Below are 12,634 nucleotides of genomic sequence, written 5' to 3'. Positions count from 1 at the left end.
TCTTTAAGTTCAACAAGGCTTGGCTATTGACCAGTCTAATCTATGCACCCTTGGTGGTCTTCGTTCATGCTCCCTTACCTTCACAGAACATTCTATATTGCTCTTCCTCCTAAGTCCCTCATGAAGGCTCATGATTATTTCCCTTCATTTTCTTCTCTTATGTCTTCTCTCAATCCCTGACCTGTGTCTTCAAAATCTAGACATCAGTCCTGGTGAATCCCTGAAAATACAGTATTTGTTATTTTTTTTAAAGGACACTTGTAGGCCTACCGATAAATGGGAATAGAATAGGAATGCGAGAGAGTTTTGCACAATTCCTAGTTATCCAAGATTCCAAGATTGAGGGAAAAGGCTGACAAATCTGGGAGCTAGTGGCGAAATCATTGCAATTCTCTTCTTTGAACAATAAAAGTGAACCGTACAGCGGAGAGAGCTTCCCTGGTGGTTCAGTGGTAAAGAATCCACCTGCCAAATCAGGAGACACAGGTTCAATCTCTGGGTCAGGAAGATCCCCTGGAGAAGGAAATGGCAATCCACTCCAGAGTTCTTTCTTGGGAAATCCCATGGACAGAGGAGCCTAGCGGGCTACAGTCCGTGGGGTCACAAAAGAGTCGGACACGACTGAGTGACTAAACAACAACAATGCAGCAGAGAATTTTCTCTTCCTCACTTTCCCCGCACACCTGCCCAAGAGCACTCCCCCAAAGAAGGAAAAGGAAAATATAAATGTAACACCTTATTCTATAGTTGCTGTACTTCTTTCCTGTATGGTATCTCACTTGATCCTCAGTTCCCCACAGCTGCGGAGATGGGCCCAGAGAGGTTAAGTAGCTCACCCTGAGAAACAAAGCCTGTTAAGTGGCAAACCTGGGGCTGGACCCCAGTTCTCGCAGATTTTTGTCCTTGCTTTAGCCGTCAGGCAAGATTGTTTGGAAAGCAGCCCAGTCCCTTTCCTCTTGTTGATACAAATTATGTGCAGATCTTTGGTTTCTAAAGGAAATGGCAAATTGTAAAGAAGATGGTGACTACAGACAAATGAAAGACCCTGTTTAAGTCCCTCTAGAAAAGTGAACTGACAACACAGAATTATGTCTGTAATGGGAGGAAAGCTTCTGTTTATTTTTGCACTGTCAATGAGCACTTCCAGACATTGGAACTCAAAACATCTCCTAGCCCCACTTGGTTGAAAGCCTCAAGTTACAAGTAAGGAAGCATTCTTCGTTATTATTATGGAGCAAAGATCTGAACCTGAACTGAAATGGGACCTACTTACACAGAAGAAATAGCCTGCTGTTGGGGGGTAAATTGAAAAAAAAAAATCACTCTAATTGATTAGAATCACATTAAGGAGAAGGTGAAAAAAACTTCCCAGTTTGTACAGTCAGCTAGTGCTATTCAGGAATACATTATTAAAACTACAGGCTGGCCAGGTCCCTTCAGGTCTTCTTTCTTCTAGCTCTTGCTGACCACAGTGTGAGCACTTCAATGCTGTTGACACCCCCACGAGTGGTAGAGAGTCGAGTGTCCAGACATGTGGGAAACTTCATTATCTGGGACACAGTTGCACTCCTGAAAGTGCTTGGGAAAAGTGGCTGGGCAGTCAAGCAAATCACTCTCCCCCATCCAGCTCACTTTTCTCACTGGGAAAGCTCTTTGGCTACTCTCACATGAACTTAATGAGGATGCTCATCATCCTAAAAAGGTTAAAATGATAATTGCAGGGCAGCAATGGAGACACAGACATAGAGAACAGAAGACTTATGGACACGGTGAGGGGGCGAGGAGAGGGTGGAAGGTATGGAGAGAGTAACATGGAAACATACATTACCATATGTAAAACAGATAGCCAATGGGAATTTGCTGTATGACTCAGGGAGCTCAAACAGGGGCTCTGTAACAACCTAGGAGAGTGGGATAGGGAGGGAGATGGGAAGGAGGTTCAAGAGGGAGAGAACATAGGTATACCTATGGCTGATTCATGTTGCTATTTGGCAGAAACCAACACAATACTATAAAGCAACTATCCTTCAATTAAAAATAAATTAATTAATTTAAATAATTTTTAAAGAAAATGAAATTGAAAAACAAAAGGTTAAAATGTGTTTAAAAGCAAGAATAGTTTGGCAATGGGATTTGTTTCCCACAGCTGGCACATTCATGCTTTTCATGGACATTATCCCAACTGCTCCCAGCTGCCCTTTTTGGGGCAATATATATATTTTTAATGTTGTTGAAAAAATAGTACAGATGTTTACAAAATTTCAACACCTAGAGCAGTGATGATGCTTCATTATCAAACAACCTCGTGTCCCCAGTTATGGCAGATCAGTGAAGGATGTTTTTGCACCCAAAATACTGGGTTGGCCAAAAAGTTCGTTCTGATTTTTCCATAGGATGTTACAGAAAAATCTGAAGGAACTTTCTGGCCAACTAATACAAGGCTGAGGACTGCCACTGCTCCCCCTCCCCTGCCATGCCCCTGGCATGGATGGATATCTGTGTCCTCCCTCCATATCCCATTCAGGCCCCCCTGCCTGGCCCTGAGATGATTCTCACAGCATCATCTCTTCTCCTCTCATTGCCCTGGCCCCCACCTGCAAGTTCCTAAGGCTGGAACTAGGACTGGAGAGGAGCCAGTGGGGCAAGGCCAGTATATCTTCAAGGAGTGAATCCTGGGAATGAAAGTAAGTTCGTGTAACTTATTAATAGCTCCAGTAAAATACCATATGGGCTACAAGGTCAAAACCAATGCCTTGAATGAGGCTTGTGTATTTTCAGTGCATTTAAGTAACCCATAACATCTTTGTCCTGCTACTACTGAGAAACCAGCTGTCTTGAAGCAAGTTGACTTAATGCTGAGGTGACTTCATGTGTGTTTAATGAGGCTCAAACAGCCATCATCAGGTATAAGCATTTAAGCCCTAAGCAAGCAAGTTTCTGATGACCTTCAGAGGAGAATAAATCAATAAACATACACCTCTAACTTTACCCATCATTGGTTAAGATAGTTTAAGCATCTCCTCTCTGACCTAAGATTTACATTCTTTGGTGGCTTTTTCTCTTTTAAATAAGCCACTTCTTTGAGAGAGTTACAAAGGTGGCTTCCAAAAATTAACTTTGATAATAGCTAATAGCGATGGGTATGAGGTGTTGCTTTCATTTAAAGTCTATGCCAAAAAACTGCAAAAGGCAAGTGAAAAATCCTTATTTAGCACTGTGATATTTGAAAGTGCTTCAGCATTAAGGGAAAAGGAGAATAAAGCCATTATAACTTGGAAACATTTGAAAAAAAAAACAACCCATTTAGCCACATATAAGCCTTTTCTTCACCCACAGTGGCATCTATGGCATTGGAACTGGATATCACAACAAGCCAACTCCCAAATCTAAATATTATTTCCAAAAAACAAAAAGAATTCATTCTGTATATAGTGCTGGGTCTCAACGCTGGGATCTTTGAGGAAAGAGTCTTAAGCCATTTTTAAACGAACTTTATTACCTGCCTCTGACATTCCCCAGGTTACAGAGCAGGAGACGACTGAGCCTCGTGTTCCATGGAGGAAGCAGATAGCCGCCCTAACAACTTAATCAAGATAAGAGAGGCACGGAGAAATACTGGGGTAATACACCCAGCAATGTTTATCCACGGCAGAAGATGGCAAAGCTGCTCAAAAGTAGGCAAGTTACCTTTGGGATGACAACTGGAAGCAAGTAAACCATACAGTTGGGACTCAGACGTCTTCCCCACCCCTAAGCCCCCTCCCCCACCAGTCCCCCTCAAGTCCGTTCCTCGCCACAGACTGGTCCTAGTGTCTTGCTTAGCTCCCTGCTGAAGGAGGAGGGAGGGAAAAGACGTCTGAGGTCTCTTCATTTTCTTTGTCTCTGTCCCTAAGGCAACAGGAAGCTGGAGCCTCCACGGCCAGCCTGGCAGTGGTGGCAAGCGCGTTGGCTCTGCAGAGTCTGAGCCCCTGGAGCAGCTGCCAGTTAGATGGCCCAGAGTTCAGGTAGACTTCACTGCTTCATTTCAATGCCAAGTGTTGGACGTGTTGGATTCAGTTCCCAGGGGGCTGGAGCTTGGTGTCGGGGGTGTCTGAAGACAAAGAGAGCAGAGGCAGTTTAGGGTGGTGGGATGTGCGGGGTGGGGGTGGGGGTCTGGGGTGCGGGGAGAGGAGCGAGAGGCCGGTCCAGAGGGTGATGCTTCTTCCACAGCCTTCCAGGCGAGGTCTCCTGGCCTCTCAACATCCTCTGAGCCTCAGGTGAGGCAAGCCCTGGAAGGGGAGGAGAGGACACTGCGAGATGAGCGAGCTGAGGAGGGAGCAGGCGAGCCAGAGAGCTGGGTGGCGGTTCTAGACCCCCTTGGTGCTCCGGGCCAGGGTCGGAGCGGGCAGCCCGCCGGGGGCGAGCTGGCGGCGGCCCTCGGCGGGCAAACCGACCACTGTCTCGGCGTCGGCAGTGGCCGGGGCCCCTCCCGGGAGCCACTCGTGCTGGGCGCAGGCCTGGGACGGCTCGTCCTTGGCCTCGACGAGCTTGCGGGAGCGGGTGTAGGCCAAGATGAGACCGCCGGCCAGGCAGGCATAGAAGACCATGATGAGCAGGATGTAGAGATAAGCATCGTCACCCTTGGCGCTGGTCACCTCGCGGCCCACGAAGGGGTCGGGCACGACCCCCATGCCCATGCTCGGGCCAGGGCCGGCGCCCAAGCCACTGGCGTTGCCCCGGTGATGCAGCTCCAGCAGCAGGCGGCTCAGCAGGGTCCGCAGCCGCTGACTCTCGCTGCAGTTCATGGCTGTCGGGGAGTGACACGGCGACTCCAGATCGCTGCTGACCTTGCCCCCGGGCCAGGCCGAGGGGATGCGGGCAGGCGAGCCGCGGCGGCACCCGGCTCCTCTGGGGCGGACGGCGGAGTGGCTGGGGGGCCCCGCCGCCCTGGCCTCCTTATTCCCTCACCCCCGCACCTCCTCCTCTTCCCCACCACGCCCCCTCGGCCCGAGGCCGCCTCTTCCCAGGCTGTCTCGCCGCCCGGGGGACAGGGGACAGCTGGTGGGGGGGAGGAGAAGGGGACGAGGGAGGGGGCGAGGCCGAGAGGGGCGGAGGGGGCGGGGGCGCGGAATGCGCGGGGCCCCCAGGCGGCCAAGGCTGGCGGGGCGGCTCACTGGGGCCAAGCCTGGACCCCGGGCTGCAGCGAAAGAGAATTCCTTCTAAGTTCTGGCCACCTGCCCTGCAGGCCCAGTTTTGGCCCAGTTACAGCATCTCCCCCCATCCCCCCCAAGGCCGGCCCTGTGCAGGGGGTTCCATCAGCTCTCACAGAACATGGCAGCAGAGACCGCTGGTCCACCTCTCAGAGCTGGTGATTACTGATGTAGACAAGGACCCTGGCCTAGCTTCCCAGCCATCATTGCTTACCCTGGACAGAGGAGGTGAGCATCTTATTCAGAAGATGCTCAGAACAAATTTGGCAACTGAAGTGGAGTAGGATGCCCCAGGCTTCCAAAAAGGCTTCTGATAATATACTAGCCTCCTGGGAAGTACCCCTGCTCTGATCTTCTATCACATTTTTAGAGGGACCTCCACATCTTAGCATGTGAGTGTAACATCTATTATGTGGCCCTGTTTTCCCTTGGGTGGCAAGTCATCTTTCCAGAAATGCAACCAAGTTCTTCCATTAAAAGGAGCAGGGATATTTAAAAGGCCATTTGGCTACACTCTAGACATCTCAGGATCTGAAAAGTGCCAATTCTAGAGAATATGCTGACCTCCACATCCAATTAGCCTGATATCCAGCTCTGTGCCTCTGTGGGGCTTGGTAACAGGTCTTGGCCCTGCTGTCTTATGCCCAGTCATTTTTTTTTTCCTCAGAGCGTATTCCCTGGTGGCTCAGTGGTAAAGAATCTGCCTGCCGATGTGGGTTCAATCCCTGAGTCTGGAAGATCCCCTAGAGAAGGAAATGGCAACTCACTTCAGTATTCTTGCCTGGAAAATCCCATGGACACAGGAGCCTGGCAGGCTACAGTCCATGGGGTCACAAAGAGTTGGATGCAACTTAGCAACTAAACAACAACAACAGTCTTCTTTTAGGGGGAATCAAGGCACTAAGACAGAGATAAGTTCATAGTATGTCTAACTGGAAACAGACTGGGATTCACAAAGAAAAACTGCTCAAAGGATTGATTTCTAAACAGCGAGTAGGAAAAAAATGAAGTAGTGCTGGTCAGGTCTCGTATATGATTGCCAAGTAAGAATAAAAGGAATTTTTAAAAAAGCTATATGCCTGTATGCATGCCTTGCAAATCAAGCTACCTGTTTAGGACCATTCAGTCCAGGGGCCATTTGATCTTCAAGGACCATGGGTTTAAAAAGAGATGTTTTTCTGATGTCTCTGCTTCAGCCACCCTTCAACTAGTGGGCCAGCCACTGCAGGGCTGTAGCCTTCTGTATGTTGGAGTCAGGGTGGCACCAAACCATATCCAGGGTCTCAAACAGAACCTTGCTTAGCAGCCTCTACATACCTCTTAAGAGACATTCCACGTGACCCTGACCACTGCGTCCCTCCTAATCACCTTGCCTTAATGTCCTCACCTCAGAGGGACTCAGGGTAGAACTGTTCAAGTGAATTGGTATGACTAATGCCAGAGGACACAGCTAGGAAATTCTCAAAGCACTACCAACCTAACGACAGAACTGTTAAGCTAAAAAACCTCTCTGACCTGTTAAAACATGCCCATAATATCTAGGGTTTTTTGTTGGGGGGAGTGGGAGGAAGAAGCCTCTTCACTGTAGCATGAATACAATCATTGAAACTTTTACTTTCAACAGCCTTATAAGCCAGTAGATTCAAATGGTTAAGCAGCAAGACTAGAATAATAAAGTTTGACCTTGTTCTATGTCATAACACGTGACTCATGTCACATGGGCGGTATCCACGAGCTGCCTCCATTTTCTCACCCCTCCCTTTCCTTTCCGTTCCTGGAACCTTCTAGTGTCCAGCGCTTTTGGCCAAAACTACTCTCTGTAAGTAAGTTCACCAACACCCTCAGGGCCAAATTTAAGGGTCTCTGCTCAGTTTGCATCTTTGACTTCAAGGGTGAATTTGATACCATCAACCACCCACTTCTTCCTGCCCTACCCTTGGCTCTGGTGGTATTTCATTCTCAAGTTTCTCTTCTTATCTCTCTGATGCATCATTCTCTGTCTCCTTTGCTGGGTCCTGTTCTTTCCTCCTCCTATTAGTTGTTGGAATCCCCGAAGACTCGGTCCTTAGCTATTCTCTCTTAACATCCATTTCCTTGTAAAGTGTCTCCTTACATGGTCTCACCAACCACACGGCATTTATTTAGCCAAATCTGAATCTCTAGCTCTGATTCTTTCTTGGTAACATCTTTTAGATCCATCCGCTCCTTCCTTTCTGGTTTTATCACCACAAGCTTAATCCAACTTCTCATTACCTCAGGTCAAATATGCAAACTGAGAGTCTCCTGTCAGATTGCCCTGCCTACAACCCAGTCCACCTTGCTATGGCTGAAATAATTCTCTGCCAACACCACTTCCATCCATTCACCTCTGTGTTTAGAAACCCAAAATTGTTCCCCACTGCTTCTTTAATGGAGTCCGATCTTCTTTGATGGCTCTGAAGTCCTCATCACCAATAGACACCACCTTCTTCCTTTGCACTTGCAAAATAGCATATTCCTGGAGTTCCACTCCAATACTCTGGGTCTTTCATCTTCCTCAAAATACACTGACAAAAGGAAATCTTGCTTGATGCCCCTATTTGTGCTCTCAGAGTCCTTACAACACACCCCGCCTGATAGTGCCCCAACTCAGACTGCAGTATTCAATGCACAAAATTTTGAAAACACAGAAAAACACCAAGAAAAATAATCCCCAAGAGCGCACAAATGTTGCACATGAACACACACACATACAGGCACACACCATACATACATCATTGTTTTGTAGCCTTTTTCACTTAACAAGATACTGGGAATTTTTCCTCATGTCAATAACTATTTTTTATAACATCATTTTATTATCTACACAGTATTCTGGACTATGGACCTGCTATGATATACTTAAATGAGCTCTTATTGTAAGATTTCTGATTAATTTCCAGGTTCTTGCTATTAAAGATAATGTTTTCATGAACACATACAAGGCTAATTCTAATTCCTTTAAAGGAAATAATTACCAGAGAGAAAGCAAGTTACACATTTACGGAAGACTGGCATAGGGAGCGAGAAATGTATAGAAGGGTGTGGAAACAGGAATGGAGACTAGTTGTAAAATTTAAAAAGGCCCAACCCTCCGAAAAAACAACAGGTGTGTGTGGGGGAGACTCTGGTTTTCTTTTCACTCAAGGGGCTGGCTGCTGGACAACCCTACAACCCCAGCCCTGAATGGCTGAGATGCCAACCCCCTCCAAACCCCTACATTTAATGAAATTGTGAATTCATCAGACAAGGATTGAATCTCATTCCTCCCCAGCTTCCCATCCCCTCTACACCTGTCCCATACCTGTCACATAATCATCTGTTTATCCATTGTCCAGAACTCACTTATTTCCTGACTGGTAATCAAGTGTGTTGACAAAGGGAAGGAATTTATAATCATGTGTTTAGACTTTCAAAAAAGTCTTGGAAAAGGTTCTGTTCCATGCCAGGGTTGTTTTAAAAGTACAATTGAGGCGCCATGGGCTAGGAAATGCTTTCACCATTCCTTGAAACTGTGAATGTTTCCTGCCAATAGCGCAGCTCCATGGAAGTTGGTTGAATTGAACTGAGTTGAGTTTGGCTAGTTGCCAAAGGACGGGCACAGATGGTAAGCACTGTTGGAGTCCAGGAGGCTGGCAAAGCTACAATGGGCTCCAAGGGAGGGGAGGAAAGAAGGCTTCATGAAGCACCAACTACAGACTGAGAAAGAATCATTCATTCATTCATTTCTTCAATGAATACTTATTGCATGTTACACTGTGCAAGGCACTGTGCTGGATCCTAGAGACACCTCAGCAAACAAGTCACACCGGTGAGCTGGCTGTGGCTTTGGTGGTTCACAGACACTTCTTTGTGAACTGGGCCAAAGCAGGGAGTGCCCGGATCTGGAATGAGATGAGAGGTGAGCATGAAGGACAGCCAGAATTCTGACTGGGAGAGAATTTTGAGTCTGGACCTAAGCGTTAGAGTCCAAAGACGTGTTTAAAAAAAGAAGATTCCCCTTAATTCAAAAGAGGGAGGAGAATAAATGGGACAGTTCCTGGAACCCACTGAGACTTCTCAGTTGCATCATGGGATTGTGTGCAGTATTGGGGGTAGAGGGACTGTGGTTTGATAAAATCAATATTTATGGGTTCAAATGAACCCCAGCGGCTTCATGTGCCTACTTTGGAGATTTCTTGGAGATGGGCTTGTGCTGAGGTCACCCTATATCCAGGCCACATACAGGAACATGAAATATGGCCCCTGATCTCATTTATCAAATGCCTGTTGATGTTGTTCAGTCACTCAGTTGTGTTTGACAATTCGCGACCCCATGGACTACAGCACGCCATGCTTCCCTGTCCTTCACCATCTCCCAGAGTTTGCTCAAATTCATGTCCATTGAGTCAGTGATGCTATCCAACCATCTCATCCTTTGTCACCCCTTCTCCTGCCCTCAATCTTTCCCAGCATCAGGGTCTTTTCCAATGAGTTGGCTCTTTGCATCAGGTGACCAAAGTATTGGAGCTTCAACTTCAGCATCAATCCTGCCAATGAGTACACAGGGTTGACTTCTTTTAGGATTGACTGGTTTGATTTCCTTGCAGTCCAAGGGACTCTCAAGTCTCAAATGCCTAGCATGTGCTATTAATTAACCTCACAACAACGCTATGAGGAGGGTAGGGTTGTTATTAAAAATATTTAACAGCACTATGTCTTGGTCACTGATGGATGAGCAAACAATCAGAATGGTTTAGTCACTAAGTCATGTCCGACTCTTGTGACCCCATGGACTGTAGCTTGCCAGGCTCCTCTGTCCTTGGGATTCTCCAGGCAAGAATACTGGAGTAGGTTTTAGATGCTGACTATAAGCAACCAATATAGCCTCACAGAGCCACGTCATGGGGCAAAGAAGTAGGAGAGAGGCACAGACTAAAGAACTTCCTAGTTCCCAGAAGACGAAACCAAGATCTCATCTCCTTGGGGTTCACAGCTGTCCTGAGTCATTTTGAATCTCTTTCCTCCCTGCCGGTGCCTCCAATGCTCCCTGTGTTCACAGCAAGTACGTGAAATATCCCTCGCCTACTGACTCCTCTAAAGCAATGCTATCTACTGCAGCTGCCCCTCTCTCCCAGCAGTTTTCTAAGGATGCCACTTGTTGGCTCAAAATTCTTGAATGGGCCTCATTGGCTTGACAAATTATCACCTTAGTGTGGCCATCAAAACTCTCTGTGCTCTGGCTTGAAGATGCCTTCCAGTCATATCTGTAGCAATAACTACCCAACATGTCTCCAATACCAGAAATCTTTTCTCTTTCTTTATAACTTATTTTTATTGAGATGTAATTAGTATATAACACTGTGTAAGTCTGAGGTGTCAAATATGTTGATCTGGTACATTTGTATTGCAAAATGATTACTGCCGTAACGTGAGCTAAATCTTCCTCTATCACCTGACATAATGATCATTTCTTTTTGGTAGGGAGAGCTTTTAAGACACATTTTCAACTAGATGACATCTCTCTGTACTTAGCAACTCCACAGCATAGGATACCAGTAATATGTGTGCTTGTCAGATGGTCCCAACAATCCTTTTGAGGGCAAGGGCTGTGTTCTTTCTCTTCATATTCCTCGTCTAGCCTGGAACAGTGCCTGGCATACAGTAGGTGATCAGGAAATATTTACCTGGGTCTGAAGTCTGCCTTCTTCCAATGAAGCCTTATAAGTTTGAAAGAAATTGGCTCCATTCAGGGTATGGAACTTTGTGGATGCATTCTTTTTCCAAAAACAGAGAATATTATGCAAATTTCAAACATACAACAAAGTTGAAAGAATTTGCCAGCAGCACCTTGTAACTTATTAGCCAAATCCTACCGTAAAGTTTTCTAATACTGGCTTTATCCATCCATCACCTATCCATCTGTCTGTCTATCCAGTGTCCTTTCTTTCTTAAGTTTCAGGTATCAGTACATTTTACCCCTAAACACTTTCCGTGTGTGTGTGTGTATGTGTGTGTGCGTGTGCTCAGTCACGTCTGACTCTTCGAGACACCCTGGACTGTAGCCTGCCAGGCTCCTTTGTCCATCAGATTTCCCACACAATGGAGTGGGTGGCCATTTCCTACTCCAGGGGATAGGGTTCAATATTTGCTTGTTATTCTTTTGTTTTACTTTGGAGGTAAAATATATCTGTGATGAAATACACAAACATTCATTGTACATTTGCTGAGTTTTGACAAATGTAACTGTGTAACTTAGCTCCCTACCTAGATGTAGAAGATTATCTCCACTCAAGATTAAGCTTCCTCTTGCCCCTTCCCTGGCAGTCCTCTCCCTTCACTCTTAGAGGTAACCACTGCTTTGATTTTTTTTTTCCATCATTGATTAGTTTTACCTATTACAGAACTTCATATGAATGGAATCATATAGTATGAAGTCTTTTGTATAAGACTTCTTTGAAAAGATATATGCTAAGAAAAGACTTCTTTGACTCAGCCTGAGGTTTCTGAGAACCATCCAATCAGGTACCTGTCATTTGTTCCTTTTTATTGCTGAACACGGAGAAGGCAACGGCACCCCACTCCAGTACTCTTGCCTGGAAAATCCCATGGACGGAGGACCCTGGTAGGCTGCAGTCCATGGGGTCACTAAGAGTCGGACATGACTGAGTGACTTCACTTTCACTTTTCCCTTTCATGCACTGGAGAAGGAACTGGCAACCCACTCCAGTGTTCTTGCCTGGAGAATCCCAGGGACAGCGGAGCCTGGTGGGCTGCCGTCTATGGGGTCGCACAGAGTCGGACACGACTGAAGCGACTTAGCAGCAGCAGCAGCAGCAGCAGCATTGCTGAACAGCACTCCGTTGTGTGACAATACCACAGTTTGTGTATCAGTTATCCATTTATCCTTTCTCCTACTGAAGCACACTTGTCTTGTTTCCAGTTTCTGTCTATTAAGAGTAAGGTAGCTATGAATATTCTCATACAAGTCTTGTTGTAAACATATATTTTCCTTTTTCTTGGGTAAATACACAGGGAGAAAAATGCTGGGTCACAGGGAAGATGTGATTTAGTTTTGTAAGAAACGGCCAGACCTTTTCTCAAGGTGGTTGTATTTTTTTTACACTCCCACCAATAATGTATGAAGATTCCAATTGTTTGTGGTTGATTTTCCAGCTCTTTGCTTCAGTCACATACTTAGCTTTGTCTTGTACCCATGACATGCATTTACTCTTAGAATAGGGCCAGGCCTGTTTGTGGTTTATTACTTAAAGCCTCCCCCCATCACCTATTTTGCTGACTACTAAATGTACATCCATACTGTTCATGGGGTTCTCAAGGCAAGAATACTGAAGTGGTTTGCCATGCCCTTCTCCAGTGGACCACATTCTGTCAGACCTCTCCACCATGACCCATTCGTCTTGGGTAGCCCCACACGGCATGGCTTA

At 46.3% G+C, this 12,634-nt stretch overlaps 1 protein-coding gene across 1 annotated transcript; it reads right to left on the bottom strand.

Annotated features, from left to right (window-relative positions):
- Positions 1 to 3,476: 3,476 nt before the first annotated feature.
- On the bottom strand, positions 3,477 to 4,976 carry KCNE5 (potassium voltage-gated channel subfamily E regulatory subunit 5). Its single transcript, XM_081564236.1, has one exon. The coding sequence runs from the start codon at positions 4,782 to 4,784 to the stop codon at positions 4,347 to 4,349; it is 438 nt and encodes a 145-aa protein (XP_081420362.1). The 5' UTR covers positions 4,785 to 4,976; the 3' UTR covers positions 3,477 to 4,346.
- Positions 4,977 to 12,634: the final 7,658 nt, after the last annotated feature.

Source organism: Giraffa tippelskirchi, chromosome X (assembly GCF_054371585.1).
Source record: "Giraffa tippelskirchi isolate mGirTip1 chromosome X, T2T-mGirTip1v1.2.pri, whole genome shotgun sequence".
In the NCBI taxonomy this organism is placed as follows: domain Eukaryota; kingdom Metazoa; phylum Chordata; class Mammalia; order Artiodactyla; family Giraffidae; genus Giraffa; species Giraffa tippelskirchi.
Note: the sequence above shows the minus strand (reverse complement) of the source record. Positions and strands in the feature narration are given on the sequence as shown.